Raw genomic sequence first — 20,236 nt, forward strand, 5'->3', positions numbered from 1 at the left:
TCAGCACTTCATAAGGCAGAGAGGACAAATAAAGGTTTGGGCCCACGTGTCAGGGCTGTTCCAGATTGGGTTTTTGTTTTGTCCCCTTCAGTGAAGCGGAAAGTTGCTAATTCCCAGTGCTACACACCCAGATTGGCGAGTGCTCTTCCCACCAGTTGCTCAGCTTAAAAAAAAATCGACCATGGCCTTTTGTGAAGCATCTGCTAGACTCTACTTGATCAATTCTGAATCAGGACAATTTGAAACAAGGGGTTCCCATTTCTATTTGCATACGTTACTGATTTATGCGATGCCAGCAGGATCCAAGTAACAAGACATCAGTTTTGTATCCGCACCTTGATTCTGTAGACTTTTTCAATGGCTTGAGGGTGTCTGCAGGAAGCTGCCAAAGCATACACAGTGTCTGTTGGGACCCCGCACACTGCTCCTGTGTTCAGCAAGTCAGCAATGGTCCTCAGGCCGCTGGTACAGTAGGACTTGGGGCAGATGCAGGGTGGTGGATCTTCAGTGTTCTTCTTAGAGCTCTCAACCTGGCAATAATCAAAGCCATCAGAGTGGGAATAAGCCAACATATGAAACACAAGGGATGATCTGTCCCTGTCTGTTGCAGTCAAGTTGGACTAGATGACCTTTAAAGGTCCCTTCCAGCACAAATGATTCTATGACTCTATGATCTGGTCTCACCGTGCCATGATTTCTTGGGCATCAAAGGACAGAGACAGCACTTCAAAGTGTGCTTCACCAAATGCAGGTGACATTAAATTTGTAAGTGTCCCTGCCTCTTCTCTGTTTCCATACACATTATTCCTAATGAAAAGTATTTTGCTTTCAGCTCAAATCTCCCTAAAGCAGTGCTGTGACATGGATTTCAGATGGCAGTAAATGCCTCAAAGACAGGGAGACAGAAACTTGAACTCCCCTAATCAAGACTGAATTCCTTGGAATATTCTCATAAACAGGGAATCTGCACTATCATGCAAACCATCTCTTACTGTGAACAGAGAGGGTCCCATCATCATGAGGTCCTTCCCAAACATGCTGTTTGCAAGTGATGCTGTTGCTCCATAGAAGCAGATGATGCTGAGGATACATAACACTACAACTGAAAATAAAACCACAGATGGTCAAAAGAAGGAAGACTGCTGGCAAAGTTTTATTTTCTTTTGTGTCTCGTCTTCCCAGAATTGCAAACTTACTTCAGCTTTTCCTGTCACACTACATTTACAGTCCAGCACATTTGTGGGTCTAAAAATTCAAGGCATTTCCAGGCTGGTCTACCTGACATTTTTATTTTTTTAATTCACTGGTGGAAAACCTTCTAAAAAAGCATCTTTCTAAAGCTCTGTGTATAATTACAGATTGGTCTCACTTGCTACAAATCCAGAGTTTTAACAGAACTACATCCATTCACATCAATGGCATATTTAGTTCACTCTGACTCTTGGCTCACCAAATAACTACTAGAAAGTAGAACTGTACAGAACTTCAGGAGTTCATCTCGATCCAACAGTATCAGCCATACTAGGTGTTTATTAGGGTGCCCAAGGAGCTGGAGATGGTATGAAGGAATGTTTTCTCCTGCAGTCATGGAGCCAGAAGGCTCAGCATCTGCAGCTTGCACATACAGTCTTCTAGGGAAAGATGACACAATCTTTTGCTTGCTTGCTTTTTTCCATACTGAGCTTATGCAGAATATTGCTCCTGAAAGAGGGGCCCACTCACTGCACCTGCTGGGTGAAGGTTTGAGAACGACGTTCCCCTAAAACTCACTTTCAAATGGCAAAGGGAGGTTCTCCAATGTGAAGAGCAGAAAACAAATGGTCAGGAGCTCCAGTGCCAGGGTCATGCAGAGAAGCAGCATGTTAAAAGAGGAAGCTGTGGAAAGAAATATAAACAGGACAGACCCACATCAGAGAAATGCCTGTAAAAACGTGTGTGAAACAGCAGAAGAGTTCATAAATGAACTTAATTGTACACAATCCTGCTTCCCTGTTCTCATTGATATGGATGTGGTTTAGTTAGCCCTGGGCTTTCAGGAGACAAACTGCCAAGCTGCTCATCTGCCAGTACACTGTGCTCACATGGAAAACACTTATTGGGCAGCCAAGAAGAAGCTGATTTACAGCAGCTGGGCTGGAGTGTGACTGTGGTTATATGCCAGTGGCCCAGTCCATCTAACACTTTCACCTCATTTGAACCATTTATTTTCTTTGAAATGTTCTTCATTTCCCTTATGACTGTTTCTTCTAAACCCAGCTCAGCTTCTGTTACTGGCTGTGGGCAAAACATTTCAGCTCTTGCCTAATTGGTGTGACAGAGCTGAGGCTCCTTTATTCCACAGAGTGCCCACAGATGAGAACAGAGATCTGGCCCCAAACACTCCACAACAGTTGATCATCTGTGGTACTGTGACTTACCTAAAATCATTAAAAAAGCATTGAGCACTAAAAAGGCAATAGCACCAGCAGTAAATCCTTCACTGTTCCCTGCACCAATGTTCAACAGGTGGCCTGAAATAGGACCAGAAGGTTTAGTTGTGAGCAAGCCATTAACAGAATGACATATCTGCAGTTCAAATGACTACAATTCAAATTAATTGATAGTGACTGCTGTGAATAATCACACTGAACTGAAACATCAAAATCTATTGTATCTATTGTGCTAAGTAGATCAGATATTAACTAAAGAACTGGTGATGGTTATCAAGAAACATGATGATTTTACTTCCAGCTTGTAAAAGACAAGAAGATCTGGCTGAAAAGACTAATAGCTTCCTGCCTCTTAGGCAATAGCTTTAAGTTTTCCCAGAAGTACTCATTTCAATAGGACCTAGCAGGGTGGACATATGAAATGCTTCTGAACATGGTGTTGAATAAGGCTTCTTAAAGCAGAGACATTTTGTGATCTGTATCCATGTCTACAAGCAGCAAGGACAAATTGCTCCAGATTTCTGAAGTATAAATGCAGAACATGGAGTCTTCTGCCACCTAAAAAGTGTCTACTGAACTGTTACTCTGAAATAACAGTCCTGAAACAGTCTGAGTGTTGTCTCACAACAGTTTAGCAGGGAAATCTTGAATAATGGTAATTCTGTGTAAATCTTTTGGGAGAATTATTCTGAAGAAAAAAAACCCAGAAGTTTCCTAAAAGCATCTCTTAGTTTTTAGACAGCAAAATAGAAAGCTTGACCTTTTTCTTACCTGCAAGATGAAGCCAGGTCCATGCTCCCCAAAAGGCAGCATAGCAGAATGGGAGAACGCAACCAAACCTTCTGCCTCCTTGAACTTGGATCCTGCAGACGTACAGCTGCACTATGGCTCCTGGGATGAGCACAGAGGGTATGGAGAGTTGCTGTCTGCTGGGGTCACTGAGAGTACCCTGGATGGCAGAGACTGCTGCCAGGCCATTGCAGATGTAGAACAAGGCATCTGGCACTTCAGCTTTGGTGCCACTAGGGAGATTCTTGGACCTACTGAAGCAGATTTTGGCAGCCATCAGCGTGGTTTGGAGAGCTGAACTGGACATAGCTTGTTTGCCAACTGGAATCAAAGCTTTCTCCCCAATGGAGTTGATAAGGCTGGCAAAAGTGGCATACATTGACAGAGCAGTGCAGAGGCTACAGGCAGCCCCAAGGAATGGGTAAGCACCTGAAACTGGGATCTGATGTATGAAGGCAGACGTGAGGATGACAAAAGAAGCATTTTGCAACATCTCCAGGGTGTCTTTGTGGGTTGACATCAGAAACAGCATGCAGGCAACAGCCAAGAAGAACCACCCTCCAAACATTCCCATCCTGCTCTCCTGAGTTTTGCCTGGCTCAAGGAAGGTGGTGAGTACAAACTCTTCCCAAGACATTACCAACCAGAAGAGGCTGTGGACACCAAACTTGGTAGTGTGGTAGACATCACCTCTGAGATAGCTGTAGAAGCTGGAGAGAAGTTGGCAGCTGGAGATGATGGATATCCATGCTGCTCCAACACAGAAGGTCTTCATGTACCCAAAGAAGTAAAAAGCAAATATAAATGGAGAGACAGTATCACAGATGTTGCCTAGGGCCATTGGCTCAGCATATTTTGTATTCTTTTTCTTCTCTTCCCCAATGGCTTTAGAAGAGCTCTTCTGTGCTGACCCCAGTAGCAAGACATTGAAGAGAGGATGCCCAAAGCCTGGAAGGATGTACCGTTGTGTGATGCCCTTCAACAGGAGAGCCACCGCACCATACAACCCACACAGGACAATTATGAGCTCAATGACACCTGACACTATCAGGGCCCACTGGCCAAACAGTGCAACAGCTTCAAACACCAGGGCAAGTGCAATGGCCCCAAATATGAAAGGCATGATGTAGTTCACTGTGGCTGAGCAGAAGGAGAGAATAAAGGAAATGGAGATGTAGGCCACAAGCCCTGCCACTGCACTTTGGCTGGTAGAGAGGTGTGTCATGGTGGAGGGCAGGAGGTGGCTGGCGTTCCCTGAGGACAGCATTGTGTTCTGCAAGGAGGGATAAGCAGCTGAAATGATACGTGTAGCTCCATAGCTAGTCCACAGAGCGGAGAAGGTGAGAAAGGCTGCGCCTCCAAGGTGGTCATACTTCCGGAAGGCAAGAAATCCTGCCAGGAGCTGGACGAAACCTCCAATCAGGATGAGGTGGACACCTGAGAGACACAGCAAGACATCAGGAGAGAAGCAAGCCACAGGAAGACCAAACTTCTGGGGTCACCCCACCACAGGTCCCTCAAGTGACATTTGTGATGAGTCCTGTGGCCTCCATCTTTTCTGAGGCTCCCACCTTTATGACAAATTTCTGTGCTAAGCCCTGGTGCGCACCCACTGAGCCCCTGGTATGCTCAGCAGGAGGAGTGGGCCCAGGAGCACCAGTCTGGTTTGGATGTATGAGGGCTGGGGAATGGCACATGAAGGGTTTTGACCAGATTCCTAGTAGAGGTGTCCCCAGTGAGCACCGTCACTCACCTGTGAGGACATCCTCCGCTCCCTGTGGCCTGAGCCCCGTGTGTGCTGTGGCAAAGTTCTGCAGGCAGAGGAGAAAGGCACTGACAACGTTTGCCAGGAGCCCCATCACGGCCGGCTCACTGTAGAAGACCGCTGCGAAACCCGCTGTGCTCGCCATGGCCCTTCCAGACAAAACAACATTGTCAGTGGTCACCCCCACAACCTCACAGTCTCTCCACATGTGTCTGCGTCTAGACCATAGTTCTTTGGCCTCGGGCACTCAGCCAGAGTCCAGAGCCTTGCCCCTGCTCCAAGAAGGAGAAGCTGGTGACAGGCTCAGGTGTTTCCAATGTGCCTCCCTCCTCATCACTTGGGACAAAGGCTCCATTCAAAGCACAACTTTAGGTGCCTACTTTCCGGAGGCCTATCCAGAAAAAACACACACAACCTATTTAGGCAACAAAGATTTCTGGCAAAAACATGTTTAGGTGCCCCAAAGCATTGCAGGTGGTGGTGATGGTTCCAGTCTCCTCTTCTCTGGGTTGCTGGAGATGGAGAGGAATGAATAGCCTAACACAAATGAACAAACATTCAGATTAAACCCACAAAGTATTTTTGAGCCAATCCAGGACATTTCTTATCCACTGTTACGGACAAACAGGCAGGCACTGCACACACATACACAGTCTCCCTTCCAGATGGAATTTTCCAGCTCCATCCTTTCTTAAAACCCCAGTGACTAAATAGTCTATTTTCAAACCCTTCATACTTCTGCCATTAACTCGTCTATTTGTAAGCAGCCCCCACATTTCCATTCCTCTGCACTCTAGGGTACCATGAGCTGGAGTTTGCTCTCTGGAGGTTTTTGTTAGGAAACAAAGATGAAAATAAAACAGTAATGTTCTTGCTTCTTTCATATTTTTAGAATATTTAGTGACCTAAATGAGCTGGAAAGGGAGAAGGTGATGTATTCCATTCTCATCCATTCCAAAAAGCCTTTTGGAAGGAAAAAAGAGGCAGCGCTCCTGTTGATATGGGAAGTGAGGAGGGGTGAGGGAGCAGATTCTGCACCACCCAAAGAAGAACAATTGTGTGAATATTAATGAACCTGCATCCCAGTGTCTGCTCTTAAACACACAGTATTCCGGGGTAGATAGACACTCTTTTGCAAATATCACTGGCTTCTGAACTCTTTTGCTTCATTAGAAAACAAACATTTTTCTTTCCTCTATTTATCTTAAAGGATGCAACTTTCAGAAGAAGGATAAACAGTCCATATTGACTCCTAACAGCTCTGAACTGATTTGACAAATTAAATTCTCATGAAATGTGGAGAGGGAACATGTCCCATCTCTGGGGAATAATTAATTCATTTGCTTGTTTGCTTGCACTAAAGGTTGGGTTTTTTCAGTTCAGAAAGCTGCACCAAGTAACAGTGCTGCAAGAGGAATGTTCTTTTATAAAATCAAATACTGGTATGAATTACTGACCTGAAGGAGGCCCTCAGAAATGGTGTGTGCTCTGAAATGTCAGATCAACAGCACCTGTGCAGTCCATGAGGTTCTTACATTTTACAGGACATTCCAATACAGGCAAGCAGCTTGGTCTTAGTGGTTATATTTGGAATAGGGACATGATACTAAATTCCTCCAGATGTTTCTCTCTAAAGGAGCTCAGACAGCAACTTTCTAGGCACTGTTTTGAGTTGGTCTCTGGAGGAGGGTGAGAAGGATTTTATGGAGGAAGATGGGCTGGCTGTGTGGCTGTTTGGCTCAGAGGAGCGATTTCCTATTTGCAGGCTCACTTGGTTTGTGTAATTAACCGTGGTAGCAGTTTTAGAGCCTACAATAGCTTGGTTTTGGGAGGGATGGGAAAACGCAATCCATAGGACTGTTTCCCTCTGTGTGCAGTGCTCTCCTTCATAGGATATCTGTGAACCACTCAAATGTGCAGTATCTGGACACACAGGTATAAAGGGAAAGGAAGAGAGAGGATTTAGATGAAGACATGAGAAGGAGGATGATGAAGGAGCTTCCCTTGGGAGGAAGAAAGTTTTGGGGCTGGAAACAGCTGCAGACCTCCCCTGCTCACACTGGGGACGCAGACGTGTGCTCCCTGTCCTATGAACATTTAAGCAGCTGGGAGGCAAAGTCCATAATCTCCTCCCTTTATTTCAGGCAACATAAGGACAAACTAAATTAATCTCAATGATAACCGCATCAGTAATGGGCTGCACCAAGGCTTGGAGAAACAAGGAAACGGTGGAGTTTTCTTTTTGAAGTATGACCAAGCCTTGATTGTGCCTACAGTGAAGTCACTCATCAATGCTGTTGCTATCCATTGTGTACAGCTTCTCCAATTCAGCACAGGAAATGGATAGCATAACACTTCTGCTCCATTTGGTACAGCAGAGAAAGGAGGGATCAAGTCCTTCCTTAAGATTCATGCAGTATAGCTCTTGAAGAGAGGATGATGTAGGAATGCAGGGTAGTGTGGAGGTGGAGAAGAGGAAATCTCTTTTTGCTGCCTGAGGACTCTCTGTACAGGGTAGCAGCCAACACAGCCACTGCCCAGGAAACCATGAAGATCAATGGGGCACTGCCAGGCCTTTCCAATTGTTGGCTTACTGAATGGATGCCCAGCCTGGGATGATCCTCAGGCAGCAAGGCCAAAGCCACATCCACAAACCTTCTACACCTCCTCTCCTTTTCCTTCTTGCCTCAGGCACGCTCCAGCCTTAGTTTCACAGTAGCTGAAACACTACTGAAGGTCCTGCCTTGACCTCTGTTCTTCCCTTGGTGCAGCCTCTGAGCCATGCCACATGGCTGGAGCCTCAGAGCACCCTCTCCCTACAATAAATCCCCATCACACCCTCCAGAAAAGGCCATTCTGCTCTGATTCTCAATTCCACCTTGCCTTTACACCTACTTTGCAGACCTCACTATGGTACAGCCACTTCACACTCACTTCTGCAGCCCATGCTTGTTTTCCTTGCCTATCATTAATGGGAATATGCTGGTGTTGGGACATTGTCCCCAGAAGGCTGGAGCAAGACATGCCATTGTGGGTATTTAAGTACCACAACATTAAATTTTCAGACACTTATTCCCCAGTGGCACTTCACAATTGGTTTTCCATCCCACCTTATTATTGATAACCAACATTTACATAGCTCTGAGAAAACTCTGTCTTTCAAGATAAAGATATTAAAAGAATGAAATGTAATGCTTTTTTGGATAAGAACACAGCAAGATTAACAGTGCACTACAAGGCTACGCAGCTGCAATAAATATCACAGCCCTGCCTCTGGTCTGGTGAAAAACAGCGCAAAGTTGCCTGAGAGACATCGCTGTGTTTGCAGTGACCAAGGTCTGGTAAGTAGTAAAAAATTCAACCTGGCTCTCAGTGCAAGAAGTACCATGCCAAACTGATATCCTGTACAGAATATACAGAATGTTAAACGTCCCCAGGAAGCACAATTTGACAAAGAACAAAGCTGTGGCATTTACCCATGGTCCAAAGGTTCATTTGGGAATTAAAATCCCCAATGTTCCCTGGAAGCCCCAGCCCACATTTCAGATGTGCACTGAGATCTCAGTGGACCGGCAGCACATGGCAGGCAACATTGCACAGCTGGCTATTTGCAAGGAGGAGAGTTGCGAAAAGATTCAGCCACATGATATCACAGTGAATGTATTATTAAAACAACAAAAAAAAGGAAAAAAAGCATCAAAGAGAAACACCAATGCCACACTTCTCCCTGTACAGCTTGGATTACCTGGGTTGGTGACACTTCGGCTCAATGGGAGGATGGTCTTGTCCCTCTCATTTCCTGGTAAGTACCAGTTTTATAGTCCTCCTCTGGAGGAGGAGCCTGCAGCCAGTTGCTTCACATATTGGCACCTGTGGCATTTTGGAGACAGGAATTTCCTTGAACTTTGTCAGTTATTGTCCTAAATCTTTTATTATTTCCTGAAACCAAAGGGGTTTCCCTTCTGTTTAGCACAGAAAAACCACCCCTCCTCATCAATTCCCCCCACCCTCTTAGTCCCCAGAGGCTGATGTCATCTCACTTGAAATTCAGCTGAAAAAAAAAAAAAAAAAAAAAAACACCTACAAAAAGCAAATTGCCTTTCAGAAGCATATATAAACCCTGACACCAAAGCACCTTTCAGACGACCCAACCCTCAAATAGAGCAACGCAGAGCTGGGCATTAAGCCGTGGGAGCAGCTACCAGAATGGTCTTCTTAACTTTGCAGGTAAATACTATTTTGTATACAAAAACTCATGCATCTCTGCTCTTTCCTTTCTCACTTTCAGGTGGTCTTGTTGCTTTCCATGCGGTTCCCAGAGTGGTCAAAACTGTCGTGACATTAAATGGGAACCTGCCCCAGTATTAACAAAACCAGATAGTTTTCACAGACACTCTATTCACATTTACTAACCCCTTCCTTCCATGGCTGGTTCTTTTATCCATCCCAAACGTGTCCTGCCTGGTGCTGTGGTGGGGTTGCTGTTTTTGGGACATGCTGCATGGTTCTGTCTCCTCCTGCCCGCTCGGAGCTGATCCTGCTCACGGCTGCAGGAGGATCCCATGGCAGGTCTGCATGTCTGTGTGCCCCTTCCACTGCCCTGCTCGATTTCCCTGGCTGTTCTTGGCACCCCCGCTGGGCTGAGCTTTGGAAAATATTTTTTTTCTCCTTAAATGTTTCGGCTCTGAAAGTGAGCTTTATCCACTTGTTTGATCTGTGTCTTCCAGTGCTGGGTTAGAGGCACAACCAGTAAAACGGCTCCGAAAAAGTTCAGACAGCTTGGGTAACAAATGATTTTTCTCTGTCTTTACCCTAGAAATCCCAGAAGTTCTTGGCAAGCTCCCGGCAAGTGCATAAAACTGCTGCTCACGGTTTGTATCTGTCTGCCGAGCCCTATCATTTTATAAGAGCATCTCAAGAAAATTGTGTACTTACTAAATATGCTGAGCTAATCCTCTCAAATTCTTAGAAGATAAAGCATGCTCGGGGGGGTCTTGTTGCACTAATTATTGCCCTGAGCGGAACAAATGATAAAAATGTTGATTACTAGCCCTGTGCTTAAACGGAGCTTTTAACTGACTGAGAACCAGACTTTCCAAATTCTTACACTTTGGTCATAAATTGAAGATATTTGAATTGTAGCTGTCGTTGCTCAGATTCCTAACTCCTGTGTTTTCCCTTTCATCTTTCTCACATCTGACCTTGCTCTGAGCTTTACTTAAAGACATTCCCTGATAACTTTCCATGTCCTACAGCTGCATACAGCTTCCCTCTTCAGACAAATCAAACATAGCTGGGTGGTGCAGTCCCGTGTTCTGTTATAAATGTTGTTTATTAACTTCTATTTGAATGCGTTCTTAATGAAATAAATGCAATTTGTGTCACTTCAAAGACACGGAACAGAAATAATAATAATAGTCTGCGCAAATCCATTTGCTGTCAGAGAGTTTTATTAGAACAATGTCTTATTTTTAATTCAATTCTGCAGTAGGGCTGTCATAGCAGGGTGAAAACTTCTGTCATTAAGTGTCTGCAATTGAAGGGTTAAAAAATGTCACTACCACAGTGACAAAGAGTAATCAATGGTAGCAAAACAGCAATCAACTTTTCATGGGTGCAGCACAACTCAGGCAGATTTTCCTCCAGCCTCTCCAATCCAGTTGGAGTTCACAGTTTCCTCTTCCTCAAGGGCACTGGTGCTCCCATTTGTGGTGCATGGGAGATGCCCTCCACAGATGCAGAGAGGGCACTGATTTGATCTGCAGAAGGGTTTCCAAACTGCTGAGTGGTACAGATTCCTATAGTGATCCATTCTGCAGAGCTGCTGTGAAGGGTGATTTTTTTTCTGTGAGTCACAGCAATGATGACATTCTCAGCTGTGTTTACAAGTGGATTTCAGACTCCCCGGCTCTAGGTGAGACCAAACACCATTGCAAGCAAACTGTGAGTCAGTAGGCATGACATTTAAGAGTGAATGCATCCTAGTGAAATTAGGGAATGGTCATTCTGTCTAATTGGGAAAATTTCTGTTTAAAAAATATAGTGTCATGTGTACTTGTTGATTTTGATGAGGTTTCCTCTAACGTGCTGAAAGAAAGTCTTTTTATTTTCTTGCTTCACTCATTTTGACTTTTTCTTGTATTGGTTTCATTTGGTTTTGTTTGTCTTTTATTTGCATATGTGTCTACCCTACCACCACACACATATCAGTACATATATGGAGTTGAAATAATGCAAATACTAGCTATACTGAATTTTATAGTTTTCCTACTCTCATTTGAGGTCTCATAATAATATTATAAATTACAATAGATTGTAATAACTGTATGAATATGAATTGTAAATTCATAAAAACAAAGCAATTTGTCACTGAAATAAAAATGGTTCCAAATCAGATAATTTCCATAGAAATGAAACACCTTCAAAGATTTGGAAATGGTGACTTCCAAGTATAAAAGTGCCAATAGTCTGTGCTATCTGCCCAGTTCTACCTTGCAGCTCAAAAATACAGACACTGACTTTTCTGGGGGAAGTTCAGTGTGTTCCTTCCTGTCTACCATCAAAGCTATTTTCAGAGATGGAGAGAAACTTTTGAATACCAATATCAGGTGATCTTCTGGTTTAATGCCTTTCTGAAACACAGGCTATAAATCCTCTGATACATTGAGCTGAACAATGAGATAACATTTTAAGATATTTTTCTCTTTAAACACAAGCATTCTTTTCAGTGGATAGGGCTTAAACACTTTTCTAGTTGAATCCAGACTTCTCAGTACCCCTTTGGACCAAGCTTATCAAAATATCCAGGCTTTGGGTCTAATGCTGCTTGGTAAAAGTAAGGGAAGCTATTGCACAGAATTGGGATCAAGCTTAGGCTTTCTTTTATGTGATGAGCACTCAAGAGCGTTCCACTGGTAATGTAGTAGGGCACCTGCTCTGCATTTTCTGCAGAAACAGGGACATGTTGACATGTCTGGGGGATGCTGACACCCTTAAAACATGACTGCTTGAAACCCTAGTCAGGGAATGAGTTTGAGGCCTGGAAATCCTTCACTCAAACCCTCTTGAAACTACATGAGAAGCAACCCAGAGCTGCAGCTATGTGACCCAAGTGACATATTGGCCACAACCTGCACTCTCCACCTGTCTTTCCCTTTCAGTAAATACAGTAAGTCCAGAAAGCAAAGAGATGTGACTGTCATCACATGGTCAATAGAGTTTTAACCCCCTCCTTTCTCTTGTGGTGTTGCAGTGGTGGCCAGGAGTGCTCCAGAGGAGACCGTGACCAGCAGCTTTGCCTCCTTCATCCATGCAGTCCGACCTGAGCACCTGTCCGAGATTGTCTGTCACAGAAGCAAGAGGATGATCCTTGACAGCATTGGAGTTGGCCTTGTGGGCAGCACAACTCATGTGTTTGATATTGCTCTGAAGTACTGCCTGGTAGGAACAGCCTCATATTACTGTGTATTTATGTGGTCCCCACCACCACAACCACAATCTTATCTCATGGATATTGTAGGACTTTGAAGGAGGGCATCATACAATCCCTGCTTCACTCAAGGCCCTCATCTGAATCTTCTTTTCACAGGAGCTGTACTCTTCCGTTGCTGTGAGCAATGTTTATGGCAAGCCTGGTGTGAAGCTATCCCCAACTCTGGCTGCATTCACTAATGGTGTTGCGGTAAGGCAGTTTCTTTGAGGAGAAGCTCTGCTTTGCAGTGCCTTCAAAATTCTAATTAGTATTACAGGAAGATGTCTAGGTGCTTTGGAGGGCAATGGAGGCCAAGAAGTCGTGGGTTGCTCTGTAGACTTACAAACTGTTATTAGAAGGGAATAACAAACAAACATAGGGATCTCAGTGTGACAGGTGGAAGTTGCTATAGCCTCAGTGATATTAATATCCCCTCAGCTCTCACCCATCCCACTAGCATGTCCTTATCTAAATTTCCCTGACAGACTCACTCCATGGACTTTGATGATACCTGGCACCCTGCTACTCACCCATCAGGGGCTGTTCTGCCAGCTCTGCTGGCAGCTTCTCAGATGCTACCTCCAAACTCCAAACCCAATGGCCTGGATTTCCTGCTGGCATTTAATGTTGGCCTGGAAGTGCAAGGAAGACTCATGCATTTCTCCACTGAGGCTCACAACATTCCCAAAAGGTAAATCTCTTTTTCTTCACCTAGTAGACTGGTGTAAGTGATAAGAGCTAGAGCATGGTGTAGCAATTTCAGCAAGAAAAACAAGCATGACCATGCAGCTTATCCCCTCATGGTAGCTCACACAGCTTTACAGGCTCAGTGCCACTGTGCCAAACCCTCTGGGAAAATATCCAGGTTTCAAACAAAAGCAGAGGTCAAACATATTTCCCTGAAGACTCAACATGGCCACAAAGAGTGAGCATGCATAGAGGGTTGGTGGGTCTGTTCACAGGCTTGCTTAGGGTTTTACAATTCCTCTTTAAGACCCACTGAACTCAAGATGAGGATAAAGACTTGCTCAGAGCCAGTGGCCAATTCTGCCAGGGCTGATAAGGCACCACTTATCTCATTTTCATTTGGTAATCTTTAATGATCTTTCCCCAAAAATAACTATCAAGGTGACTGAGATTCTGGTGTGGTCCCAGGGATAACATCAACCAGGAGGTGTTGCTATCAGATATGTTGCATGAGGACACTTTATTTGTATGGACGGGAGAAATTTAGGGTAAAAATTTACAGGGATGTGCACAAGTCATGCCACCTCTTAAGGAAAACAAAAATGTGCTTTCTGGAGATTCTAATCTTACTGTTTCTTTTTCTCCAGTGAAGTTTCAAGCAGGTGTTTAGTCTGCATATGGCTAAATATTGAATGAGGTGAACTCCATCTGCCACAGATCGATGAGAGATTTCCACTGGCTGGTTTCCACTGCCATTTCCATGCTCATACCTGTCATTTCCCCTTTAGGTTTCATCCTCCTTCGGTAGTTGGTACTATGGGCAGTGCTGCAGCCACTGCAAAGCTGCTGTCTCTCAGCATGGTCCAGTGTACCCACGCCTTGGGCATTGCTGCCTCACTTGCAGGAGCACCTATGGCCAATGCTGCCACACAAGCCAAGCCGTTGCATATTGGGAATGCCACCCGTCTGGGCCTTGAAGCAGCACTGCTGGCTGCCCGAGGAATGGAAGCTAACCCTTTCATTCTGGATGATATCTCTGGTTGCTCTGGATTCAGTGCTTTTTACAGCATCTATCAACCCAAACCATTGTCCACACCAAATGAGCATCATGAGTTCCTCTTGGAGAAGCAGGATATTGCTTTCAAGCGGTTCCCAGCCCACCTGGGGATGCACTGGGTGGTGGATGCTGCCTTGTCTGTTCGGAACCTTTTCATCAACTATGCAGGATCCTTCTCTCCCTCTTTGATCCGTACCATTGTGCTGAAGATCCCAGTGTCAAAGTACATCAATAGGCCTTTCCCCAACTCTGAACACCAGGCCAGACACTCCTTCCAGTTCAATGCCTGTACAGCCCTGCTGGATGGAGAAGTGGGCCTCAGCTCCTTCACAGAGAGCAGCATCCACCGGCAGGAGCTGAGGGAACTGCTCCACAAAGTGGTAGTGGAGCATCCTGAAGATAACGTGGCTAACTTTGACAAAATGTATGGAGAGGTGGCACTGCTCCTGAAGAGTGGGGATGTCCTGACAGGCAAGTGTGACACTTTCTATGGGCATTGGAGGAAGCCTCTCAGCAGGGAATCACTCCTGAAGAAGTTTCGATCCAATGCCTCTCATGTGCTTCCAGAAGAAAAGGTAGAAACCATCATCACTATGGTGGACAATCTGGAGAACCTGTCAGATAGTTCCCAGCTGGCCTGTAGCCTGTGAAGAAATGGCTTTTTGATGAGGGATTTATCTCAGAGAAACTGATTCCTTTCTTTGTTGGTGCTTTACTATTCATTTCCAGTGATAGGAAAGTTCTTATCCCTTGAAGTCAAAGTAGATGCATTAGTATCGAAGAAGTTCACGAGGCAAAAGGTGTGTCTGTGTAACGTGTACACAGATTAAATTCAACTCAGTTGTTTCTGAGTAGCTGAAAGTTGACTACAGATGCCAAAACTCCCATGGAAATCTATGCAAATCCTGGGATATTATCTGGAAAATGGCTCCCTACAAGGGAGACTTCAGATAATTTTCAAGTTGTGTTCAAGGTTATTTCTGTATAGAATGCCTGACTGCTGAGTCTGGGAAGAGGAGGACACTCAGCTGCAAAATGTGTGCTTTTCTTAATGCTCCTCTGAGCACTTTTTGGATCATGATTAGGTAGTTGTACTGGACAGATGAAAAATCTATCAGAGTTACTGTAAACAGCCCTGCCTGCAAAGCTCTCAAGCAGAGAAGGATTTTTTTTTTTTTCAGCAAAACCTTCCAATATGTCCAGCATTTAGGAAGGTGTTGTCACTTTTCTATTTACAAAGAATGGTTAAAAAACCCTTAAAGTCTCTATGTGTTGTCTGAATGAAAGGCAGTCGTTGAGGAATCATATATCAGTCCTACATCTACATCCTACAACTCCTGCAAGGTAATCATAGGTCTGTGGCACATCATCCCTCTTGGGTTTGCACAGATCACCCAGGTTCTTATTAGAGCTAGCTTTCCAGAGGTCATCTCTGTAGTCAGTGAAGAGATAGGCAACTTTGGATTGTCACCTAGGTACAAGCATGCTGTGACTCACATTGGGAATTTCCTGTTTCTCTCCCCTGATGGAAGAGAAAACATAAAGAGGCAGCCCCCTAAATCATCTTTCCAGCTGTGGTAAAATCTGAGATTTGTACTGCTGAGTAACCATTCACCGAAAGGTTTTTTACACTTAATTCTTTCTGAGCAGCAAGATGAAGAACTATGCAATATTCCTATGCATATCGAATGCTGTGACTGTGATCCAAAGGACTTGTTTCCAGTATGATCTTGATGTAGACACAGAACCTGCTAGGAAATTCAGGGTTGTCTTCTGCTGAGAGGACCAAGATGGGACTAGACAGGCAAGAAGGAATGTGGGCTGGTTCATTTTTAGCTTGCTAGTAGTGGACTCTGCAAAGAATTTCTTAGCCAGAAAATATTTGCCCAACTGATGTAATCTACTCATAATGTAATCCTCTCATACTGTCTAGCGTAGTCACCGAATCTTTCTAAATAAAGAAATGGATTCTTTTTTTTTTTTTTTTTTTGCATAAAAATCTAATGTCGTTTATGTAGTCTTTCAGTTTTAATTCAAACATGTACAATTGAAATAGAAGGGGAAACCAACAGAGGCTAGCAGAGGCTAGAAGGGGCTGATCTGAAGCTGAGATCGTTGATTGTCATCAGTCCTTAGTCTGAGAGGAGTTGGTCTGGAGCAACTATGGGCCAGTTTGTTTGACACCGAGGTTATTTCAGTTATTAATATGATGAAACCAACATTCACAATCTCTCCTCTCAGCTGAGTAAGAAAAGATACATTGCTCTTCCTGCTATTGCTGTTCCAAGAAAAAGTACACTTACATAAAATTAAGAGGATACCTTTCTTCACCAACACATCCACGGTAGCTAGCTCAGTGAAATAAACACTTCCAGCACAGATCTAGGAAGGTCATCTGCTAGCAAGCAATCACTAAGGACAGTCTCAGGCCCAGAATGACAGAGACTGGGCTGGAATACGAGCCTGGGCAGGGAGAAGCCCCGGCCGGTGGAGCTGAGGAGCGACGCTTCCTAGCAGCCATCAGCACCCTGGAGAGCGGCCGTGGCCCCGGGGATCCCATCCGAGGTCCTCGTTCCCAGCGGTCCCCATTCCCAGGGGTCCTCTCTTGCCCTCCAAGAGCAGGGTAAAGGGTGAGTTTCCATATCCCACAGGAACGCTTGTGGTTGACGATGGTTTGATCTGAACTGCAAGCAGCTTTTGCTCCTGCCTCTGACACTGACACAAGTTTTGAGTAACAGGAAGCACTGAATTTATTAGGATTTGCTTTAATTCCACTATGGACCTCACACAATATACAATCAGAAAAATAATTTTTTCAGAAGTTCGATTCGATTCATTTCAATTTTAGAGGTGATTTTGACTGTAGAGGTCAGAAAAGTTCACTCTGTCGTCCTGCACTATTTCCTTGTTGATAACGTTACTACCGCAGTGTGGCCAGCTAGGGAACTGCTCTCCTTGAAAAACCCCAAGTAACCCCTCTTTGTTCTTTTGTGTTTTTAAGTAATTGAAAGAACTAAAGAAAGAAGAAGGAAACTCGGGTAGTGACACTCCTACACAACCAAGTTGTGCTGCAAGCGAGCCAGTGTAGAATTTCTTTGCCTGATGCCACTGTCTCCTTAGCACTCCATCTCTCCGTCATCTAGATTTTTGCAGGGACTTGAAAAGTGACAGGGTTCTGTTCATCTGGGATGGAAGAAGTCAGCAGTGAGGTAGCTGCATGGAGCATAGGATGTCTAAAGCCAAACACCTCACTGCTGATTTCTCCCATCGCAGATGAACAGAACCCTGTCACTTTTCAAGTATTAATGCAGGTCTGAGTACAATGCACAGATCTTCATCCCTGTGAGCAGTTTGTATGTCAGACACTGGAGCTCAGTTCCCAGTTCCTAGGTAGGAAATGGGTTTCAGCAGGACACATCCTCTAACAAGGCCACAAGATCTCAACCAACGGTGGTTTATAAAAGTAGGAGGGTAGATTTAGCTTAAAGATAAGGAACAAATCTTATACAGCGAGGGTGGCAAGGCACTGGAACAGGTTGCCCAGTGATGTGGTTGATACCCCATTCTTGGAGTCTTTCAAGGTGAGGATGGATAAGTCCCTGGGCAAACCTGATCCAGCTGTGCATGTCCCTGTTTGTTGCCAGGGTTTGGACTAGATGGCCCTCAGTGGTCCCTTCCAACTCTAAGGATTCTGTGATTCTATGATTCACATCCAGAAGTAAGAGCTGAGCAAGCCAGAGCTGATCATGCCTTTGGAAAGCTCTCAAGGTTCATGCAGTTCTACATTTACAGCTAGGAATTTAGTCTTTTTCTAGGTTTACAAAATGAATATTGATCTGTGCATCAGATCTCCTACTGGGACACAGGCAGAGAATGGGTCATGGTTTGGGTTCACCTCCACTGGCTTCACTCTTATCTGTGATGTACCTTGAAACCTCAATCAGATTCTCATCAGGGTCTCGAAAGTATACAGATGTTATTGGACCCATAGCACCAGTCCTGGACACGGGACCTTCTTCAATGATCACTCCACAAGCCTGGGAGGAAAAATAAGAGCAGGACTTTAATACGCAGGGGAATCTAAGCAGAATCCAGTCTTGCAAATATGAATGGTTGCATGAGGCTATTTTGACGTTCACCAAAACACAGACTTTGAAAGTGTGATTTTTGAGGCTCTGGCTTAATGCCTCCCAAGTTTACAGTGCTTTTTGTATACTCTAAGCCTTTCTTACCTTCAGGTGACCCAGGAGCTGGTCCAGGGGTGCCTCTGTGATAAGGCAGATATCTGCAGAGCCAGGGACTGGGGACCGAGCCTTGGGTTCAAACTCCTTTCCAACTTCATGCAGGTTAAACTTCTGGTTACCAAAATGTAATGCTTTTCGATTTCCCTGTCCCCAAAGAAAAGAATCAGTCTCCAAAGAGAGTTCCTGGACTGGAAGTTTTCAGCATCCTCTCAGCTGTGTAGTCTTGAAAGTCCTGGGGATGTGGTTGTAACCCTGATAACTTTGGGCCCTTGTCACAAGGGAAGAAGTGGCTGCTGCGTGGCTCTGAAACATCCCTCCAGATGCAATGACCCAAGAAAGCCCCAAGGTCACATACTTCCAAGTTCTGGTGGAAGTGCTCAGGTCTGGGCATCCTGTCTCTGGGTCAGCCACACAAATACTGCACACATAGAGAACAACAGAGTGAAGAAAATTGAGGCAGTGGGAAGACAGCAAGGTTTGAGCACCTCTTTTCTTCACAGATCATCAAGATTTCTCCTTACATAGAAACTGAACACCAAACTCATGCAAAGCAGTGAGTTGCAATGTGTGCCCATCTGAAAAAAATATTATTCCTCACTGCAGCCCTGGAATGTGAATGGAATTGATTTTGAGATCTGATGGAGCAGGAGACAATGACATAGGATTTGGAATTAATGAGGTGCAATGGATGCGTTCAAAACATGTCAAGTTGCCCTATGATTAGGGGAGAGATGCATTGGTATTGTTCAGAAAAGGTTAGCTATCCTCTTAGGTTTGCCACTGGTAGCCCATGGCAGAGTGTTGGAAGTAGGCTTTAAGGTCTCTTCCCAACCCAACCCAACCATTCTGTGATTCTATGAAATATTAAAACAAGACGTTCTGTGAATTTGAGTGACCTTCTTCAGTCTTAGATATTGTTTTTCAATGAAATTTTCTCCTCTTTTTTTTTTTTTTTTTGGGGGGGGGGGGGGAGGGAGGGGTAGTCACTCTGGCTCCTTCTGCAGTGTGGTTTGAATCTTTCTTTAACTCAGCCTGACCCTATTGAAAGTCAGAACTTAATGGCCTGCATCTCATACTGGTTCTACCATCCCCACACTATAGAAATGAACCAGTGTCGCCATTAGATCTACAGGGACTAGGCACCAGCCCAGGACTGCAGCTCAAGTTCTAGAGACCCAAGACTTGCTTGACACCCCTGTTACCTTGAAAGTCACCACCTCCATGCCCAGGACTTTGGAATAAAAGGCAGCAGTGTCCTCAATACTCTTAACAGTCAACACAAGGTGGTCCAGGCGCTGTATGAAACATGGAGGAGGACTCATACTCTTCTCCTTCCAGGATGTCATCTCAGAACTGGGAATAGAGTGCAAAACCACAGAAAATGAAGGTTAGGAACATCCAGCTACTTAGGGAAATGATCCAGGCAGCTGTGAACTGAACCATGAATGGAGTGCAAATGGGTTTTCTTTTGGCCTGCAGGTGGCACAAGTACAGAAGCAATAAATTCTTCCTAGAAGGGCCTCAGACCCCTGCTTAGTTCTGGTGGGATATGCCAGATCCCCTGGCTGGTGCCGCATCTGGAGAACTAACTGGATCACTTCATTTACGGCTGAGCTCCCCGAGAATCCTGCGTGCACTACAGATGGACCATGAGTATGAAACACCCACCCTCTCTGGTGTCCTCTCCAGAGCATGGAAACAGCTTTGCACCACACTACAGAAAATAAATGAACTTAGGTCTGACAGCTTGATTAAGATTTTGAGAGAGGAGAAATTTTCATTTTGTTGCAGTTT

At 44.7% G+C, this 20,236-nt stretch overlaps 2 protein-coding genes across 2 annotated transcripts; one reads left to right on the top strand and one right to left on the bottom strand.

Annotated features, from left to right (window-relative positions):
- Window positions 1-9,175: 9,175 nt before the first annotated feature.
- Window positions 9,176-15,102, top strand: LOC136044299 (cis-aconitate decarboxylase-like). Its single transcript, XM_065729537.1, has 6 exons — window positions 9,176-9,210; window positions 9,800-9,854; window positions 12,236-12,423; window positions 12,572-12,664; window positions 12,940-13,145; window positions 13,930-15,102. The coding sequence occupies exons 1-6, from the start codon at window positions 9,190-9,192 to the stop codon at window positions 14,846-14,848; spliced, it is 1,482 nt and encodes a 493-aa protein (XP_065585609.1). The 5' UTR covers window positions 9,176-9,189; the 3' UTR covers window positions 14,849-15,102.
- Window positions 15,103-16,357: 1,255 nt separating this feature from the next.
- Window positions 16,358-20,109, bottom strand: GLOD5 (glyoxalase domain containing 5). The gene is made up of 3 exons (XM_065729538.1): window positions 19,645-20,109; window positions 18,431-18,586; window positions 16,358-18,235 (listed from the first exon to the last, which is right to left on the bottom strand). Exons 1-3 carry the CDS (start codon window positions 19,786-19,788, stop codon window positions 18,077-18,079), a joined length of 459 nt encoding a protein of 152 aa, XP_065585610.1. The 5' UTR covers window positions 19,789-20,109; the 3' UTR covers window positions 16,358-18,076.
- Between the last annotated feature and the right edge of the window lie 127 nt (window positions 20,110-20,236).

This window comes from Cyrtonyx montezumae, unplaced genomic scaffold (genome assembly GCF_038088225.1).
Source record: "Cyrtonyx montezumae isolate F1298 unplaced genomic scaffold, pur_monq_1.0 scaffold_11, whole genome shotgun sequence".
NCBI classification, from domain to species: domain Eukaryota; kingdom Metazoa; phylum Chordata; class Aves; order Galliformes; family Odontophoridae; genus Cyrtonyx; species Cyrtonyx montezumae.